Raw genomic sequence first — 21,577 nt, 5'->3', positions numbered from 1 at the left:
GGGACTTCGGTGAGCAAAAACAACTTTGTAGGCAAATAACAACACGGGACCCTGATAATGATTGTTCTGCAAGCCTCAGGGAGCCAAAGGCATACAAATATTTTCAAGAGTAGTTGTGCAAACGTACCCGTGACGAAGTGATTCAGGAACAAGATAGAAAACAGTCCGTGCTTACTGTTGAAAAGGAATTGGTTTACCTTGATTTTCTTTAAGAAACCGGAGTCCAGTCATCAGTTACTCATTAGCGACTGCTTTGCAACACGCATACCATGTGCTAAGTTGGGTGAATTTGCTTACCCAACAGCACAAAATGTTGGCCTAAACGTTTCACATTCCATTTTGTCGACGATCAACACACCTGTAACTGCGGATGAAATACAGTTGGAAATGGCAGATTATTGAAAACAGACCTGAGATGCACCAGCCCAACGACATTCTGATACCATTAGCTATAGTTTTGAGGGTTGCGCCAGGTAGCAGAGCATAGTGAGGCATAAAGGTAGACTGCAGTCATCTTTCAAAGTGGGTGCGATATTCAAATGATCAATACCACAGAAGTTTCTGCTACCAGTGAAGTTGGTTTGAAACCAAATCAGGCCAAGGCGAGTACTAACTGGCTGGGTGTGATTCTAACACAACCAAAACTTGTGAAAGCAGGATTCGGTTCAGTTCACAAGAATCATCCCGAACATAGCGGCGCAAGACTCTTGTATATGAGGACTATTGTCCCGGACAAATTAGAGCAAGGTAAGCCGGGTGTAAAAACTGCCCCAAACAAGCAATTTATGTTCTGCAAATGAATACTTCCATGACAGCGCGTCCAGAACCCAGGGAATGGCAACACACATATCAGGCAGTTTTACTTATATACGACTTGATGGACGTGAAGTACTTTGAAAAAGTTGATCAGTTCCTTGGGAGGTGTTTGAGCTGTGAATGAGAGCATTCATCCAGTGCCCTTTGAACGCTGTTATACATACGCCAGTAGGAGAGAGAAAAGAAGTAACCGGGCTCCGACTTGACTTAAAGTAGCAACTCTAAATAACCTAAATTAGTCACGGATATTTGAATTTATTAGTGACTCATCTCAAAAGGAAATAGGTCAAAAGTACACACAAAAGTTTTGCAATTAATTACATGGGCTATTTATAGCTGGTTTCACCACTGGAGCGGAAGACATGATGACCCCCCCCATTTCACGGTTCATTAGGTGGTGTGGGAATATTGTATTGCAACAGAGTTTTGTTATAAATCCTTCACTTGTTTACTCAAGATATCTGTATTTTTCGCTAAGGCCGATGGCTTTCTGTTCATGTTCTGTTTGTTAAAAATTTCATTATGACATCATTGTGAAAAATACCAGAAGCTCTTGCTGGACTGACAAACCTACTGGAACGGGGAAACAAAAAACAAGTATGAATCACGAATTCAGGACGTTCCGGTGAGTTGAAAATTTTTTGAACATTTCGCGAAAATTCAACACACTGTCCAAGACGATATTGTACATAATTTATTATCATTTTAGACTTGTTGATCTCGAAAAGCGTCGATCAGGTACGCTTATTGGCTGGAATGTTTTTTTATGTCAGAGCTTTAGGAAGTCTGGAAAATACCAACAACACAGCCATAAAGGTGTACATAAAGGTGAGCATTCTTTTAATTTAGTTTACACAGGAAAAACATAAGAAAACCTCTCGAAATACACGCATTTGCAAACCAATTTGGTTTTCCGAGAGACCCACCGGGAACCCATCTGAATCTCTCGTTTGTGATGTTTCTAGAAATTCTACTTTATTTACCCAACTTGTATCCTAGTTGTCGAGTTCTAAATAGGTAGTTCATTGTTGCTTATTTAGTTATTGAAACTGAGTAGCGGAGCTGAAATATATCAAGTTTTTCTGATGAAAAGATGAAGCCGATGAAGCTAATTAGCCACAGCTTCCTGGATGTTATTACTACAGAGATAGGCTCCTTGAACGAGGGAACAAATTGATTTGGCTACGAGAAGTAGTCACCTACGTTGGGAAAACTCAAACTATGTAATCGGAAAACCATTACTAGTTGAGATTCGGTAAGTGACAGTCCGTAGAAACTGGGCCTCAACGATATAATTTAACTATTGAAAGTCCTGATTTCTCTTGAGACAAAAAAATCCCACAGAGTTGGTAAACCACGTACAAAGATATGAAAGCAGCACACTAATCACTAGGTCCTGTGACCGACCATACCAACGTCCGCCCAATGAGTCTTAGAAAAAAAGGATGACCTTTCGTGACTGAACTTTTCCAAATCCCTACATGTCATGTAATAGGACCGCCAGATTGCTTCGCGATATATCGAATATCGTGCCAACTGAATCGTGAGCCGGCCTGTGTGCAGCACGTTCAGCTTCAGGACATCATAAACGAGAGATTCAGCTGGATTCTAGATAAGTCTCCCATCAAAACCAAATCGGCTCACAAATAAGTGTATTTCGCTAATTTCGCGCAATGTGGGTTCAAGTAGAACATGATGTTGACGAAAACTCGGGGACTGCAACTATCTTATGAGCCCCAAGAACGACAATGCCGGTCGTGGACTGTCGAAGAATTTTCAGCAAAATTATGAGTAATGTATCCAGTCTTGGAATGCTGTTTGTTTATTCTAGGGGACAAGCTTACAACCATATCCTTTAAAAAGGCACACTTTTAAAAGGGACCACTTTCGAAGATGATATTTCCAGGGGGTCCTTGTAGAACAACACAGGGTGGTAATCTTTCTTCAACCTATAGTTTAATGAAACAGTCTGCTCAGAAAAATATGCGCAATGTTTCAAGTATTCTTTTAAGTGGAGTGTGAAGCGGTCTTTGTGTAGCGAATTAATTTAAGGAACATTATAAACAAGAGATTCAGCTTGGATCCATTTGAGTCCCCAGGTAAAATCACTCAATTTCGAAATGGGTGTCTCACCATCTATAACCTATCGACTCAGAGCACCATGATTACTTACTGATCTGGACTGATTAACCTCGAACTGATACCATGAAAGGACCCCGTCGCTAACCTCACAATATTAACACCTTTTTGGTTGGTGACGAAGCGCCTACAAGCCAAGTACCAACATCGGCGAGAGATCAACAACCACTAGTCATTTTCATTCCATGACCAAGTACTTTACGAGGTAACGGTAACATTTCACCTAATTCTTGTCCAGAAAACCGCAGCAGTACGTGGTGGCAAGCTGTCTCACACTATATCGAAAAGCGACTTGACAAATTTTCGGTGGGCACCGGAAGACTAAATATGAGATTCAGTTTGAGTAACCAGTTCTATCGGAGGGGTCTTGGACTTAATCAAATTATCTTCCTCAAAAATTAGGGGTGGAACACACTGGCATTTAACTTTATTCATCTTATTATAAAAATGAAAGAGTAATGAAAGAGTAATACTAAATGAATAAATAAATAAATAAATTAAATAAGTATTCGAATTGTCAGTCAGTTAATAAAGAGTTCCGGCTCAATTATGGACACAGTGTTTGCGGAAAGTGCTCGCTAAGATATTTTTGAATTGTGTAGAGAATGGCCAAGAGGCGACAGCTGATCGAAAATGAGGATCACTGGGACTTGAGTGTGTAGCTGGCTCCACATTTAGGTAAGCCCATTGTCTTTATAAGCATTTTTTCGGTGACAGAGTAAGGGTTGATATAAAATGATTGTACCTGCTTCTTTTGCTTCAGGAGCTTTTTATGGATGAAAACTGAAGATCCCGAAAGCCATTGATAAACCATATTGGAGAATGGACACAATTGCCGCCAAATAAATTCAAGTCTAAACTCCGCTCATGCACCCATCCAAACCATTCCAGGATCCAGATGAAGAAACTCCTCTCGGTCGATTAAATAACGGGATAGTAGCACTTGGAAGCTATTCATTCATTCAAACACCCAACTGAAACCTAACTAATACCCCCTTTTCAAGTGGCTAGTTCTTTGGCTGGATGAAACTGTGACCTGCGATAGAAGGGTAACGGTAAGCCCACTCGGTAACCGCTATTCCTGATATGAATGGGTCGGCCAATCATCCTCCACTAAAAGGTTCCTATTTGGTTTGCAGGTTCTCCATAAACTGCATTAGACCATCGTTGACAAAACAGAGGCAGTTTCCACTAAGTTATGGTCAACTTAAATGTACAGCCTGGAATCTATAAATGCGTCTTAAAGTGCTGATTTTTTGCGTATGTGGAGACTCACACTCAGGTGAGGAGAATCCTGTGATAGACTGTTTGGTCCGATAAGATTCTCAATGGAAAGTCAGATTTTGAAGGTTTGTGCATGAAGTAGAAATTACTTTATCATAAGTGGTCGTGTTTTATTCGTAATGCACTACTCGTAAGGTTACTGGAAATTCTTCGACAGCCCACGACCAGTTTTACCCTTCTTGGGGCCCACCAGGTAGGCGCAGTCCCCGAGTTTCCATCAACCTGGAGACACCAGAAACGAGAGGTTCAGCTGGGTTCCATGTGAGTCTCCCGCAAAACCAAATTTGTTTGCAAATGAGTGTAGTTCGCTAATTTCGTGCAATTTGGTTTCAAGTTGAACTGAATTGACGGAAACTCGGAGACTGCGCCTACCTAATGAGCCCCAAGAAGGGTGAAATCGGTCGTGGGCTGTCGACGAATTTTCAGCAACCTTATGAGTTATGCACTGCGAACATACATGTATCGCGATATCTTGAATATCGTAGAGACTGAAAAATGAGGCGGCCTGGTGAAGCACACCCAGTGGCCTGGAAACATCAAAACCGAGAGATTCCGCTGGGTTCCAGGTGAGTCTCTCGAAAAACCAAATTAGGTTGCAAATGAGTGTATATTCGCTAATGTTTTACTTCAATAATTTCCCCGCTTTGTCACATAGAAGGATATCCTTTTAAGGCGACTTCAGGCTTCATTCAGCCTGACAGATTTCAGCATTAGCAAGGTAACATTAATGGTCAAGTATGACAATATGGGAGATAATTTGTTTATTGACTTTGTACATGCGTGGTTGTTTAACGCAAAACTTTGTGTTCCAAAAACTGGAAGAACTCATCCAGCGTTTTTTAAGGATCTGTAAGAAGAATATGATTTCATCAGGAAATACTGACAGAGGAAAAGTAAATATCCCTCGGATTTTCCGCGTTGTTGGACAAATGTGATTATCCCGGAAATGTGGTCAACATTGGGAAATGTGACACAACTAATGAGTTGGATAACCCAATATCGAGCGAATGGTTAAATGTTCTCTATATGAGGTAGATTTTGTAACATCGCATTATATGAGTAAGAGGAGCATACAAGAAACATTCAGATAGAAGGATTCTTTCGTTTATCTTTTAGCACCAGAGCAGCGAACCCCAATCGGTGGTAGTTAATCAGGTAGACGGTTATCGATCTGTCCACTGAGTTTGAAAACTAACTTGCCAAGCTAGGTGGTCAATTCAACGGCCACCTGACCAACTGCCAGTTGATGCATCAAACCTACTAAAATTTCGACACATTGCAAATTCCAGTCACAGATCACCGAAATGCATAGTTAGCCCGCAATTTATCATTTTCTCCCCCCTGAGACGAATACGGCCTATATCAACAGAGCGGTTTGCTCATGTTGCGTAGACCATGTCAGTAGTTGCTAACCTATGACACCCAACGACTAGAAGCTGGTCAAATATAAAAGTGTCACCGTTCGATGTTATTGACCAATTTCACAGTATGAATTAGGTGAATTCCGCGTAATTCCAAAATGCTCAATTGATTAACCTCCGATAGCTTATTATATTAGTGTTATAATTCTCCTTTAAAACTAGCTGAAAAATTCGGCCAGCAATAAGGGAGTCTAGAAACGTAGTTGACGATAGATTTAAAATTTTATCAAAGTACATCACGTGTAAACGTGTATAAATTAAAGGGAAGACTTGAAGTTAGATTTGTGTTGAAAAGACGTGGGATGCCGAACTGCTGATTCTGTGCGAGCTCAAAGAATTCTTTGAGTTTGATCAAAATTTTAGGCTTAGTCATATTCTTTTAGAATGATTTTCGCAAGTAATGACTTGGATTTCTCCTGATGCAGTTGAGTCTAGTTGAGCAACACACCGCTGTCTAGTTTCGATGATTACCGGTGGATGAGCAATTTTGCTGGAGGTCATGTTCAGTGACTTGCACATGCATTTTCGCTATCTTTGATTACCGCCTGGAGCAATTTTTCTGCCTAAAGGCACGGTGTAGTTGCTTATCCAAAGTTTTTTTAGACATATCATCGGTTTCAGATACCATTAGGAAATACCTACGAGTTATAAGTTGTGTGCCGGTTACGCGGTGTGCAAGCTTTAACTGTGGCGCGTTTACAAAACCAGTGCACACGCGATTGGCCATTCAGGCGAACTGTTGCCGTAGTCTGTACGGGGGAATGATGATTGTACTTTTGCTGGGTCGCTCGTGCTGCGGAACACACCGAAGACGCTGGGCAGCAGATTGTATCGTACAGAGTTACTGGGAAGTTTGCGTCGTGTCGGGGCGTATATGTAGCTCCATATTGCATAATTAAACTCATTGCCGATAAACACAGCTAGAATGTCATGCACCAGCTAACAGATGGAGACGTTCAGCTGGTTTCAGCTCATAGATTTCAAAGAAAGTTTTGTAGATATTCTTATCCACTAGTGTTTTCAAGGGGACTGTCAAGATAGAGGTTGAAATACCACATTGTTGCATGGCGTTGGAGCAATCGTCGTTGAATTAGGTCCTAGTGAAAGGAAGAAGGCCTTCGCTGCGGACTTATCTATCCGGAAATGCCACCTGACCGGTTACAGACCGTTGAACAAGGAATCAAAATTCTAATCTGCATCTTAGTTACAAAACCTGGACATAGATCTTCTCCTGAATGTGTCTTCCTGGAGATTCATTGCCTCCAATCATTCGTCGGTCCAATAAAAGCAAATGTTACAAAGTGGCCCCGCGAATTCCGCAACAGAATTCCACTTTTCAATCGACGCAAAGCGAAATTCTACGAACAACACATACTACTCGCGTGCCTCCCGATCAGTAGTATCACCGTTACACTAGTAGCTTATTTTGTAATATTCTCCCATAGTTTTGGAAAGTTCATTTGAAACTTGGCATTCATCGCAGAAAAGGTGAGACAATTTCTATGACTAAAGAGGTTCCCTTCAACATTTTTTAGAATGAATGTTTGTGAGAGTATTCGACAACGGAGGAACATGTCATCGATACTTCATAAGAAGCGCAATTATGCTGACAATACGGTAAATTTGTTTAAATTTCTGGTCGTCCAGATCAAATTACCAGGTGCCCCCGGAAGCCGTGAGAAGTGTCCACCTGCCTACAAGCGAACGACATTGCTGGACAATTTTCTACCTTAGTTACATTCAGTTTGAGCAATTCTATCAAGAGTAAATTACCCGAAAAAGACTTTAGGTAAAACAGAAAATACTAAAACCACGAGAAGCAATAAGAAGCAAATTAAGCAACAAACTTCGGTATCACCATTCTTTGGATCGGAAGCAGGGAACAACAACGAAAATATCAAAAAAGGCATACTGTTCCCATTTTACACTGATAAGAAGCAAATTGAGCAACAAACTTGGGTATCACCATTCTTTGGATTGGAAGCAGGGAACAACAATGAAAATATCAAAAAAAGGCATACTGTTCCCATTTTACACTGTTTGATGTTCCCTAATTTCTTATCTCGTTATTTGATGGCGGAGAATATTCATAGATGTAGTTTATGTTCTAACCAACTGCTGGTTCATTCAGACAGTCAACAGATTATCGATGAATAGTTCGAATAGTTAATCTGAACAGCTATCAATCCACGCGGTCCACCTGATAATTAACAACCGAAGGCTAAGTATTTTACCGAAAAATGAAATTCACAAGTGAAATCGGATTCACCAGCAGCACAAAGTGGTCGGCCGGCAGGTTAAACACCCTGGAGTGGCTAATCAAGGGAATACATGTCCAACACCTCTGTGCCCAATGAGTATGAAATCGTTCGTATATGTGAGCTTTTTTGGGTCTGCCGAACGAAATTAAAATTGAATGGTACTGGTGAAATCTGCGAAAAGTTCACACGGACCTTCCACAGAGTTTGAGGGAAGTAAGCTATAGCCTTGAAACTGCAAATTTCTGCGTGCGCCGTGGATAAAAAACTATGCACGGATTATTTTTGAGATAAATGACAGAAATATAAAACGTATACAAAATCACATGGAGTGGTAACGCTCACTACCAACTTGGAATGTAGACGAACATCCCAAATAATCGTAGCCGTGAAAAGGATATCCCCACTCAATTATATTCCTCGCTGCCTTCCGAATCAAATTATTTTCCGAGAACACAAACAACGCGCGATTTGCGGAAGCATGTGTGTCTGGCAGTTCAATGTTCAAAGTCCTCTTCGCCAAACTGCTCACAGTATCATATCGTTCTTCCATCGGGAACGGTCCAAGTGCACTCGTCCCCGATACCGATCCATGTGTGGATGGTCTGTTGGAATTATTAACCGTGGAGGTAGCGGAAAATGTCATGGTGAACAGAAAATTCGGCACTTGTAAGACCCAACGACGTAGCGTTTTTCGACGTAGTCCGACTCAGCCGTATCCACAACCATCAGGCGTGGTCATATTTTTGGTGTGAGTTTGACTGGGAGGCCTGGTCTTACGACCGGAAATTCTGGACATCCTGCCTCCGGTGACAAGTGATAATTGGTCCGTGCCTGCTCAACAAATGGTTTGAGGCTGCACTTACCAATGGGGAAATAGGCACACTTGCTGCTTTAGCGCGGAGTCGTTTTTGAGCTCGCACACGAACGCATGCACACACACAGCACATACGCACACGCACGCATATACGAACGCGCATTTTAGGTGTCACCCGGCATTGCCCGGGTGGAGATGACGACGTTACTATGGCAGGCTTATCTTTGCACGCACTCGGGCGTGCGTCGGTGTGGTTGTACCGATGTGCGTCTGCGACAATGTGAACGGAGTTCAGTGTGACGATCAGACGGCCATGTAAGTTATTCAGCCAGACAGCAGTGGTTTCCTAAGTCTGATTTGGTTTTTTTGGTGAGGTTGAGATGGACGCTTAAACTGCTGCTAGCTGGAAGTAGTGCAGACGAGACATTGATTTTTACTCAACTGTAAAATAGCGACATGAGACGGGAAATTTCCTTCCAGTTCCCAAGGGTAATTTGTCTCCTCTGGAGGTGATATAGAAAGTTCAACTGTTTTAACCACCACTGATCCAGAGTAAATGAGGGTGAGAATTTAGGGACGCACTAAAAACTAAATGAGACACTGAAACGGCCTATCATTGGAGCATCTTTTGGCCTGCTGGATCACCATGCCGTTTAATAATTATGCGTTGGCGTCCATTGGGAAAACTAATTTAAGCAGTGATTTTTAGAACAAGCCAAGAACTCCACAGGACCAAATAAGAGATACCTTGCAGTGAGTGGAACTCCTAGTATGGAATGCGTTTTTCCGCATCGACAAAGGCAGCCATATTTTTGGTTACAACCCATTCACATCTCTCCATAAATAAACTGCAAGGAACAGGGAAATCAAAATGTCCAAGTGCTCCCGTGCACACTGTCCTGGAGACTAAACAAGCCCAACACGGTTGCCATGCGGCCGGGTTTATTGTCACTTCGCATATAAATTAAAGCCCTGTTCAGGCTGACGAATAAATGACCAGAAGAGATCGTTTGGGAACTTGTTAAAAAACAATTAGTAGATTTATTGCTGGGTCAAGTTTTTTTCTTTACGCAAAAGCTGCGTCAGGCCAACTGACTAGGTAGAGTTTTAAGGCAGTGGAACCAAGTACCAAGATCCCTTCTCACTAGCAAGCTAAGTTAACGGTAGATCTCCGCTAGCAGTTCTGTTGAGTAGTGTAATGAAACTGCTCTCGGTTAAGGAAAAATTACCCAAATTATTCAACTGTCGCAGTATCAACTCACCCGAAAATTGCGAACGACTCACCTGAACTGAAGCGGAAGAACCGGACCGCTAACCTAGCCCCAATCCATGTAATTTTCTATCTAGCCCAGTAGTTTTAACGAAAACTCTTAGCGCAAAAAACTACCACTTATTTAGCTTAGCAACTGCTATAGATCTTGGTGACTGGTTCTGCATCTATCTTGAACTCGACCAACCTTGCAACCCAGTCAGTTGATCTGAAAAAGCTTTTGTATAAAAGCGAAGCGTTTCCTAGGAATGAAGCTGCTGATCGTTTTCCGTAGCAAAACAATGAGTTCCCGATTGACTTCAGAGAATTTCGAAATTATGGAACGCACAGAGGTCTCTGGTTCGGCTTTGTGTGAATTTGTCTCTATACGGAAGTGCATTACACCTGTTACATTTACATTCAGATGAGGTACTTTGCGATGAAGGCACTACTTAGCCTGATGTAACCAGTCGACGGAATGTGCTCTCCTCTGGTGCTCGTAACTGGTGCTTATAGGTGAGGAGCAAGCAGACAACATATAACTATTCGGCTGAATGTGTAAGTTGAGTTCAACATTATATCTTTCATTTACGTGACGACAAGAGGATTCTTCACTGCAGTGTGATGTCAGGGTTAGAGACAGGTTGGACAGCCAGATATCATAGCACCTGTTAGCTGAATGTGTGATGGCTGTTCGAGACTTTCGCATCTCTGATCAGTGAAAATAAATTTCGTGACTGCCTCTTTTAATGCTGTCATGAATTATCCATTCATTAACGTCGAATAAAACACTCATTTGCAGACCAATTGGTTTACGGGGTTGCAAAATGAATGCATTGGGGTGGTTAGTCAATATTTGTCTATCATCCTTCATAGAATGGGATTCCGCTAGCAGAATTCCGTCTGCTGTTCTCGACCACCTTTTCTGATCATAGTTACTTGGCCAGATTGATAGAATGGCCAAATGACGGATTTTCACAATCACCTTGCGGTACAGTCTTATGTGCTTTTGTTTTTTGTAATGCACTACTCACAAGGTTGCTGAAAATCCGTCGACAGCCCACGACCGGTTTCCCCTTTCTGGGGGCATTATCTACAAGAATATACAGGAACGGAACAAATGTTTCCATATACCTGTTGTGGAACACTACCTACGTGCTACCGAGCATATCTGTTCAGAAGAACTTGGCACAAACCAGCTAGCGAGCAGTTTGGGCAATAGGAGAATATGTGGTCATAACCCCATCACGGACCAGAGTCTAAACTTTCAATGGTTGGAAGACCTCTGTGTATTTTTGTGAACATTCGTCAACCTTCATTGTCATTATCGTCATCATACTAATCGGCCTCATTGGTACTAGTGCTTTTTCGGTGAATATACTGTTGTCCATAGACCATAACCATTAGAAAAGAAGCCTGTAATAGGAGGAAAATCATAGATAAATATGCATGTCAGCGCAACTAAGTCGCACCTTTTTAGAAAAAACCTCCAAATGGAAATCGACTAAGAATAGATTCAAATGCATTTCATATTTGGGTAAAAGTACACCGGCGGAGAATTCTTGTAATCTATACCAAACACATCAAAAGGACACAGATATAAAACCAAGCTGAACCATCCGACTAGGTGGCTGAGTTGTCTGCCAAATCTTTCACGGTATCCAACCATGTCAGGAGATTACTCACGTCGCGCACATGAGGTATTTCATCTGATGAGTCGCAAATGTTGGTGCTGGAACACTATACATGGTTTTCTAAGGGTCTGGTGCAAAAATGCTGCAGATATTCCGACCTTTAAAAATGGTAGCCAACCATTTTCAAATCGGGTGGCACTAAAGACATGGTTAAACACTTGGTCATTCGTTTTCGCTTGTGAGTGACTGGAGGGAATTTTTGGTTGTTACACACAGATTTCATTTGGACACTCATGCTTCCTCCCATTGACATGGTTGTTCATGCCACAAAAAAGGATGAAACGCAGTCGCACCTACTGTAGATTTCAGTTGGACACTCATGCTTCCTCCCAATGACATGGTTGTTCTTTGCTTGCTACTCTGAAGAGCCCAACCCTTTACCCCCACACTTGCCATGCCACAAAAAAGGATGAAACGCAGTCGCACCTACTGTTGTAACGTGATACTACTTATGGGAGGGCAGTGAGTAGTACGTTCTCTCGTAAATCCTCCCCGAATCTCTTGAAAAGTGGGATCTAATGCTTTGTAGCATCTGCTTGGATTTGAGCAACAGTCAATGAATATTCAGGAAAGTTCAAGAAGACGCGTTCAAGGAGAAGAGGGATATTCAGTTTTTGTAAACAAAATGCATATGAGAGTTTTGCTTCCCTGTCCAACAGACTGTAACCGTTCAGTTGGCATTTTGTAAGAAATAACTCCGCATCGAAGGCCTTCTTCCTTTCACTGGTACACTTGGGTGCTAGCCAGGTTGAATTTGTGAGTAAATACTTGTGACGTTTAGGGACTTGTGTATGATAAAGATCATTCGTTACCACCAGCTAACCACAGCACTATTCCGTGTCTGGCAGCTACGTGTGCAGAACTCCAAAGGCGGTGGGAATAAATCGAAAGTCTCTGTACATTGTGTGTTAAAAAAGCCCCCGTCTGAATACACTTGATACACATAGCTACTTTATCGCATATTCTTCCTAGCTTAAGTGCTGATTATTCCGGGTACGGTAGATCACATAGAATTGCACTGTGGGCACTCAACTAGTTGTTACCCAGGCCATCTGTCTGTTACTTTATTCAGTTTTGATAGCATGGGATAAGGAGTGCTGACAAAACCGGGCAAGGCGTCAGGTCTACTGATTCACCTCCAAGGAGTTTATGGCTGATTCCGATGACAATTATTCGCTTCCGGTACTATATGCGGGCGAATATCATCATATCGTCCGGGGTATATATTGACCAAACTAGAACATACGAGTGAATCGATAGATATTTTGAATCTGCTACCAGCTTGCTGAGCTAGAGTAAGTGATGAGGACTGAGATGGAGTACTTGGTTTAAAAGAAGGCGCGCAAGACTCTGAATTCTTTGAGTTCGCTCTCTTTTTCAAAAAATGTTGTAAGCTGACTACAGACTACACACTCCGATGGAGCCGATAAACACGTGCACACAGGATACGGTGGTCTGATGAGTTATTCTCAGCAACAGATTTGTTTAGTGGCCTATCGGATCAAAGGCTACTTCAGATGAACAGCCTGATCGGTCATAGTGGGGAAAGCGGTATTTTGTCTATCTTGCACCCTCTGTCGATCGCACGAACAAACAACGATCTATATGTCTGAATTTCGGACAGTAATACCTTTGTACACTAAAGCTATTACAGTATTGCAATCACATCCCAATAATGAACACTTGTCGTCCACAAGGCCCAAGATGAAAAGTCAGCAAAACTAATTTAAGGAGTAGCCTCTCTTCATGCATTACTCGCAAGCGCATCAGTGACTGTTCTCTCGGCCTTCAAAGTGTACTTCAACCACAAACCTGTTCTCGGAAGTGAGCGTTTTCGGTCTGCTCTTTGAAGTATTTGCTCAAGAGAAAACACGTGTACAGTTGTGTCATTTTTAGAAGATAAAACTTCTGGGGAGATCTCTCGTGACCTGCTATGTTAATCGGATTTTCTGGAGCAGATGTGCAGAAGTTTTTCGTGCTCTAAACTCATCCTCAAGGACTCAGTAGATACAGTCTCTTTGGATACATTATTTCTTGCTTGAGGAAACCAACCACCTAAATTGTTCATCAGAGACACTAGAAAAGCTGCCTCAACTGAGGGCAGGCTTCTACAGAGCAGGCATTTTATAGCACTTGTGCGCAAATAAATATCTTACTATAGAACTCCTGTTTACTTAGATGGCATAGTTCGTTTTTATGTCATTGTTCAGGTACCCAAAGAATGCTAAAATACACGCGAATCCAGCCAGAATGTCGTTTAGTGGTCTTTGACGAGTGAGGATTTTGTGGCAACAAGCCATACTGAGTGGATTTTTTAAAGCCAACTATCACGGAACCGAGGTGAGACGGTCCCAACGTGAGACCGACCTCAATCGGGAGAGTTTATCGAGCCCGATACTTTAAATAAATAAATATATATATATATCATGCCATCCACACAACTACACATCATCCGTTTAATAAGCTCTCAAATAAGCTGTTTATCACTTCAGTCCTCACATAGTGAACCCTTTTCTTCACATTGTCTAGATTCTCCAGTCCATCTACTGCAGTTTATAAGACTGGCTAATGGTCTACGGGCAACCTGCTCAGGCTTTTTTGTCACTGCGTTACACATTTAACTCATAACACGATTTTGTACACTTGGGCATATAAGAAATAGCACAAGGCATTTGGGGAAATAGCTAGCTTTCCAGATGAACAAATAGGAGACGGAAGCAACCTTCTTGGTTTGTATTTTATTGTGTTCTTCCGAGGGCGCTTGAAGTTTTGTGGCTTTCAGCCCAGCACCCGCTTTAAGCGTCTTGTTCCTAGGCGGATTTTAACGGAGGGACTCGTGTTCTGTGTAGCAGTATTACTAAAGACCATATTCTCAGGGCATATGCAAGACAATTTTTCCGACTCACGAAGAACAGGCAGCAACTGGGGTTCTGTCTGCAAAGTGTGATCCTGTGGCCAACGTTCCATTCATTATTTGAGGTTGTATAAGTAACCAAAAACAGATATAGCATAGTCATATGAACCACAGACTATGAATACATAAGGAATAAAAACCTGCTTGGCGCATCATGTGCGCTCGTTTCAAGTACGACTGGCAACTCCGCCTATGCGATCTGGGTTCACCTACTTTAATTCCATTATTTAATAAAGCTGTACACTTGAACAACAACCCACGGACTCATTAAGCTCTTTGCTTAGTACATTCAATCAACTAGAACGTAATGTTGACTGAAACTCGGGAACTACACCTACCTGACTAACCCCAAGAAGATCGAAACAGATTACGAGCTGTTCGAAAGTTTTCAGAAAAATTATGAGTAGTATGTTCCAGCGCGAAAATATACTCAGTCTGAATTGTTAATTTTTAAGCCATCCCACTTGCAATATAACAATTTTACGCCTCCGAACCCGTACTTAATTCATTTTCATTGCTGAATTGAACACTAAAAACTGAGACAATGCTCTTACATCGAGCCACTTAAAAACACTTGATCTTCTGACTGGAAGGCAAACTATTTTATTCGCAATAAAACATCGAGTATTTACCATAAATTCCATCGTACAGCACGTCCCACGGTTTTGTGTGGAAATTTCGTACATAAACTTAAGTGAAAATGGCTCATATTTGTCCACAAGATTCGATTTACCACCATCATCGTATGAAATTGGTGGACACCACTAATACAGTTATTGACAGAAGGCTTCCATACCCAGAATATTCGAAGATGCAGAGGAGTTTCGCCGTCTAAGCGCACCTATATTTATGCCAATTTTCCGGTTTTGTCAATCGGTGCAATCTGCTCAAGCGTGTCAGAAGTTCAACATTTATCAGCTAAGCACGTTGGTTTGTACAAGTGGGGCGTGGTTATCCTCATCTGTCACTGCCAACTAGCATGACCCAGTTTTCCTAAGAGAACAACTAACCATCCATGTAAACCTATCTTCAGTGATATCGATTGCCCACTATGAAACCGACATGTCCCTCTTTGCATCTCGGGGGAATGTCTACTGGATGTGATAACCTGATAAGGCCAAACCAACGACACACCGCTTACCTCACCACAGTGGTCGTTAGCAAAAACATCGACGTCAGGGTGTGGTGAAGGAATAACATAGAACCGAGTCACAAATGCATGGGTCTGTTCGCATGCATTCAGCGTGACGGATAGCGAAGAAGCGTGTTAAACAGCGAAACGAGAAAAACAAAAGTCGGTCTTCACTTCAAAAATGACACGAAATTTTAACTTCATTATAAACAGTTACTACAATGAACTATTTTGTTGCATGCTACTCCAGGAAACCTGGTACTCATATCTGCAGACGTATCAAAATAAAGTGTGTGTACATCTGAACTCCGAAAAGAGCGATAAATAAGATCGCCACTGTGACTGTCACATGTCATCCCAGGAAAATAATTTGTGGCCAGATTTAAACACAGCGCGCCTCGGTTAGGATTATGCATAGCTATGTTGATAAGTGCTTGAAACTTCACAACAGAAACTCTTGCGACTATCGTAGCTATGGTAAGATTTTGGTAGTAGGAGGTGATAACCGCAAGGATGTGGAAGAATGATTCACTTTTCAACACTGGTAATCCCTAGGGGAGGTTATCGTCACTACTAGTACTATCAACTACATACGTGTTTCTTCCGGCTTCATTACTGATATACCCCAAAGGAGTCCGGAGCAAGGTTGTAAATGATCTATAGACGCGTTTTATTTGTGAGACTGCAACAGCAGTTTCTAAACAATAAAACTATTAACCATATCACCACTGAACCACCGCTATAAGCTACCCATTGAAGCCTTCACCAGACTTCCAGGAAGAATTAAGTCGAACAAAGGTGACAAAAATTAGTTCTACATAAGTAACCGAGGGGCTGAAGCTCAGAAGTATGGCTTCCTTACATCTCGTTAGTCGGCGTTTAAACCTATACCTTTGATTCATTGACTTATTCTTGCTCACCAGATTTCGTTCCCTTTTGGTATTTCGTTCAATGTGCCATTGTACAGTATCTTGAGACATTCACATACGGAGAGTTGCGTCCTATAGCTTAAGTGACTATCCAAATAGTTTTCGGAACAAGGATATATGGGGTGATGAGATCCGATGTGCTGAATTTTGAACCTAGAGAATTCGAATTTGGATACAATTAGATCAATTTGTCACAGGCAGTGAGCATGAGGACTCCCAGATGCCGGTAGGAACAACTCGGAGAGATAATCAAGACGACCATGTGGTTAAACAATACAGTTCTTGCTGATACATAGACACTTAGGCACACTGGATGTGTGACACCATTAAGCCCAGCCATAATTATGCAGTGTTTCGGCTCCCTTTGAATTTAGAATCTTCAAACCCGAAACTAGTATATCGAACACAGATAGCCACAAAACACAAAAGCGTTCGCGATGAGATGCGAAACCCCATAAAGATGTCAGACGACGTACACTGAGGATGCAAAATGATATGACGGCCAAAAGTGCCAAGAGTAGAACTGGTCGCTTCTCAGGAAAGACAAATTCAGCTGGGTTCCGGGTGAGTCTCCCGTCAAAACCAAATTGCGAGTAACGTTGCGCAGACACACGATGTAATGCGATGATACACTGGATCGAACTCTTGCCTGACACCTTTCCTCCCACTGAAAATCATTTCTCCTCCTTTGTGTTTTCAGGAAAGTTTATCAGGATTCCACTGTGGTCTGTCTGAAATGCGAACTGCATCTAAATACGGAACGTTTTTTAATCCCATGATCACTTTCAACGCTAGTACTACCATCGAGAACGCATGTCAACTTCGATCTATCCACTATCTCCTAGACGACCTGGTCTGACAGCCTTTTCTTCTCTTCTCCAAGTATGTTCCTTATTCCCCATGTTTTTCCGGGCATTGTTCTGCTAAACAAGTAACAATTCCGATCCATTTCAGTTGGCCCAAGTAAGCCTTATCTCATTCCCATCGCTTTGCATATCATTTTCCCTCCTTGTTCATCCCCTAACAGTGATAGACTGTTTCATTGATTTGGATAAGTTGCCAATTAGTTCAACTCGAGAGCGAATCTCATTGTTGGACATTTATCCCGAGCCCCTATACGGCAAACGTGACTCTCAGTCTCAGAGAATGCATGGTTCGAGAAATGTCAAACGTTTTTGCAAGATTCAAGGAAGGATATTAGGTCCATAGTATCAGCTGTTCTTTTTTTCCAGTCGTAACAGCGTTTTATATACTCATCGCATGTTTTGCTTTGATCTAATCACTTCAAAGTGCTGAGTGACTAGCTAGGCCTAAGTTTACTCGTTTGAAGTTTGACAGCGCTAGCTTGATAAACGGTCAGAGAAATACAAAAATAACCAGTGGTATTGCGTGCATTATGCACTTAAGTGTTGAGTGACATCCAGTTGCACGTTGAAGCTTAGCTTAAACGTGCAACTTGGTCTGCGGGCAAAAGATAGGACGGAAGAGTTGAGAAAACGTGAAAAATACTTCTATCCGTTTCAGTAAATCGAAGGGACACATGTCGGCTCGCTCTGCACACACCGGATAAGTTGGAGTAGTGAGGAAAATGTCGTGTGCAGTTAAGCTCTCCAGGATTTAACCAAATATTTACACCTTAAAAATCCAGCAAAACCCCAAACCCACGGATTGGGAACGCAGTGAATAACCAAAAAACTGTTTTCTGCAGTTGCCAGATGATTGAATTAATCAGCAGCTGGTTAGAACAGGAATCACCCTTGAAAGTAAATTCACAAGTTACACAAACTGGCCGGCTCATACGTGGTTCTGATATTGCTGGTCAACTTGTCACGTGTCTGAACCTACCAAGCTGATCCGCAGAGGATCGATAAAAGGGGAAGTGTTCATGTGACCATGCTTTCTGGCACTTAACTACTCCTTTCCTCAAAAACTTGTTATTTGGCGACGAATTAGTGTTCAGTTGGCTGGCCATAATGCATCAGCGAATTGAAGACAGGTCCCAAATGAGAGAACCAGACATTAATTGTCGAGCTCAGTGTTGAAGCCTCTTCGTGGTTTCAGTTCTGATTTACACAGGTGGATAATTCGTTCGATGAATATATACAATTGAATTAGACAGCTGATGCACAGATTTGGCTTTCCTGAATGACTGCTCACTTTGGTTTGAGGACACCTAATGAAATACTGTTATAAATTAGCCTTCGTACGGACGAGACCATGAGATTTCCTGTATGATGTTCGGATTCGAAACCGATCAAATCATATTATCTACTAGCGAGGTAGGTTTATGCCGATGGCAGTAACCCTCTAATTTAGCTCTCTAATATCCTTCAAGAATGAGCCGAGCATAAAATTGCAAGCATGAGGTATTTAGACAAATGCATGCCAGAAGTTGTTTCGGTAATGACTGCTAAGATTTCGGTGATATTTTCAGTGACATTTCACAATTCTCGCGCATGTTATTTGCAACAAACGGCATGCAATTTCGAGCCCTCAACAGATGCTCTGTATAGTAATCAGGCTAGTCATCAATATGCCATTCTTCGTTTTACAGAGCATCAGGAAGTTCGACAAATTCAGGGAAAACAGGCCTCTTCAGAGCGATGCTTTTTCGCAGTGATGGTTGCTGCGGCTCGGAGGGCGTCAATGTTTTTTTCATTTTTCTCTAACATGAAGCTGAATTGCGTTGAAAGACCACAAACTACTCTACAGCCATTTTGTCCTTATTTGGACTTATCGGCAGTGTTCATCCCCAGAATTAATTAGCGGAATTTGGACCATGATCCTCCCGGTCAATACTTGAATCATATACCTTTTGGTATTTTAATTTCCCACGGGTTTGTATGATAAGAAGTAATGTCAGGATAGGGATATAAATTGACAAGAACCAGTCCAATAAAGCCTGCTCTTTTTCACCGGCGTTTTGAGACTTCGTGGATCGTGTCTGGTCGTTCATCTAATCCAAAGAAAAACCTACAAGAAGACTGGTTGAGGCGTGCAGCTAACTTTGCCCTGAGTTTCAGTGGAAAAGTAACTGCATCTTAAATCTGTGATTAGTACGCATATACATATATATATATATATATGTATATATGAGTATACACATATATATTTAAATATGTACGTATATTAATTTATTTATTAGTGCGCTCCNAATTTCGAGCCCTCAACAGATGCTCTGTATAGTAATCAGGCTAGTCATCAATATGCCATTTTTCGTTTTACAGAGCATCGGGAAGTTCGACAAATTCAGGGAAAACAGGCCCATTCAGAGCGATGCTTTTTCGCAGTGATGGTTGCTGTGGCTCGGAGGGCGTCAATGTTTTTTTTCATTTTTCTCTAACATGAAGCTGAATTGCGTTGAAAGACCACAAACTACTCTACAGCCATTTTGTCCTTATTTGGAATTATCGGCAGTGTTCATCCCCAGAATTAATTAGCGGAATTTGGACCATGATCCTCCCGGTCAATACTTGAATCATATACCTTTTGGTATTTTAATTTCCCACGGGTTTGTATGATAAAACAGTAATGCAGGATAGGGATATAAATTGACAAGAACCAGTCCAATAAAGCCTGCTCTTTTTCACCGGCGTTTTGAGACTTCGTGGATCGTGTCTGGTCGTTCATCTAATCCAAAGAAAAACCTACAAGAAGACTGGTTGAGGCGTGCAGCTAACTTTGCCCTGAGTTTCAGTGGAAAAGTAACTGCATCTTAAATCTGTGATTAGTACGCATATACATATATATATATATATATACATATATATATATTTCGTAAGTAGTAGGCCACACTTAACTTTTCTTTGAAGATAGTTGATTCAACTCGCCATGAAAGAGATCTCATGAATTCCTCTACAGTGAAATTAGAATAACATTCATATTTTACGACCAAAATTGTGGTCATAAACACATTGAAAATTCTACTCAAAGTTATACACAGGTTTCAGTGAAGCACGTTTCCAGACTCGCAACCTTATATTTAAGGTCTCTAAAACATTATTTTCGCTTATGTAACTTTGTGGATAAATTTGGCACATTATTTATCAAAACGTATCCTCAACCAACCGAAATCTTCTGCACCATAGCCATGGGAGATAAATCATTATCTTTGCGTTATTGAGCAAGAGTATGCACAGACACGAATGCGAAGTGTTCGAACAGTCTCGTTTCCGCCGACGCACATCATCTGACAGGATTGTTGTAGGCTGACAGTTCCTCAGTAAAAATAACAGACGGTTACTATTTTGATGTAACAAAGAAAGAAAATGAACAATGGCTATTTTGTTCCCACTAGGAATGAAAATCACCAATAATCCCTTTCTTTCAGTTTGCTTTAGTTACTTTTTAGACAACTAAAGGCACAGTAAGGCATAAAATGATTAATTATAGATTAGCCCCAGGAGCTACCTCAAAAACTCACACTGATCTAAATACCAGGCTCTGTTTCAAGATAAATCTTGCATGGCTCATTCGTAATAGTAAAGAAAACCATGGGCAACTGTAGAAGAATCTTTTGAAGTACTGAAGAACGAATTGAAATTTGTGTGCCCTTTTCATGCGTATTCTGCTTTTTTTAAAAAAAAACTATTTTTTGACTATGGAGCATCCTATTTCAAATGAGTCTGATATCCCATCTGGTCTCAATAACTCCAGTTGTACGCAAAAATGGATCAAAACCTCATAAATGTACTCGAAAAACTCAGCTGCTCGTAATAATTATGTAACGTTGAGTATGAGTACTACCATCAAAAAATATATGCGCAAGGTCTCACTTCGGGGTCACCAACTGAGAAGCTCTCATCGCAAACGCTCTCTCAAACTTATTCATACAGTGGATGTGATATCTGTTTCTTATTTTGCAGTCATCAAGACGCACACTGTTTAATCTAGTAGCTCTGAAGACCTCCGGCTTTCCAGTTCA

General features: G+C 41.5%; 4 protein-coding genes across 4 annotated transcripts in view; all 4 read left to right on the top strand.

Annotated features, from left to right (window-relative positions):
• The window catches only part of T265_15184 (hypothetical protein), a gene marked incomplete at both ends in the record, with an annotated part of 5,535 nt that extends 5,133 nt beyond the window's left edge, over window positions 1-402 (top strand). The window contains one exon of the mRNA XM_009176965.1: window positions 214-402. Coding sequence (XP_009175229.1) covers window positions 214-402 — 189 coding nt within the window. The remainder of the gene's footprint in view (window positions 1-213) is intronic.
• A 137-nt stretch (window positions 403-539) lies between these two features.
• T265_10558 (hypothetical protein) lies at window positions 540-7,394 on the top strand (the record flags this gene model as incomplete). Its single annotated transcript, XM_009176960.1, has 3 exons — window positions 540-747; window positions 1,526-1,644; window positions 7,308-7,394. 3 exons carry the CDS (start codon window positions 540-542, stop codon window positions 7,392-7,394), a joined length of 414 nt encoding a protein of 137 aa, XP_009175224.1.
• A 597-nt stretch (window positions 7,395-7,991) lies between these two features.
• T265_15183 (hypothetical protein) lies at window positions 7,992-17,133 on the top strand (the record flags this gene model as incomplete). Its single annotated transcript, XM_009176964.1, has 4 exons — window positions 7,992-8,123; window positions 8,371-8,587; window positions 8,904-8,975; window positions 17,028-17,133. Coding segments are annotated over 4 exons (525 nt in total), but the record flags the coding sequence as incomplete, so codon positions are not given.
• Window positions 17,134-17,136: 3 nt separating this feature from the next.
• Window positions 17,137-18,506, top strand: T265_10557 (hypothetical protein; the record flags this gene model as incomplete). Its single annotated transcript, XM_009176959.1, has 3 exons — window positions 17,137-17,217; window positions 17,354-17,506; window positions 18,369-18,506. 3 exons carry the CDS (start codon window positions 17,137-17,139, stop codon window positions 18,504-18,506), a joined length of 372 nt encoding a protein of 123 aa, XP_009175223.1.
• Between the last annotated feature and the right edge of the window lie 3,071 nt (window positions 18,507-21,577).

This window comes from Opisthorchis viverrini, assembly GCF_000715545.1.
Source record: "Opisthorchis viverrini unplaced genomic scaffold opera_v5_384, whole genome shotgun sequence".
NCBI lineage: Eukaryota > Metazoa > Platyhelminthes > Trematoda > Opisthorchiida > Opisthorchiidae > Opisthorchis > Opisthorchis viverrini.
The sequence above is the reverse complement of the archived record's forward strand: the minus strand, read 5'-3'. Positions and strand labels throughout refer to the sequence as shown.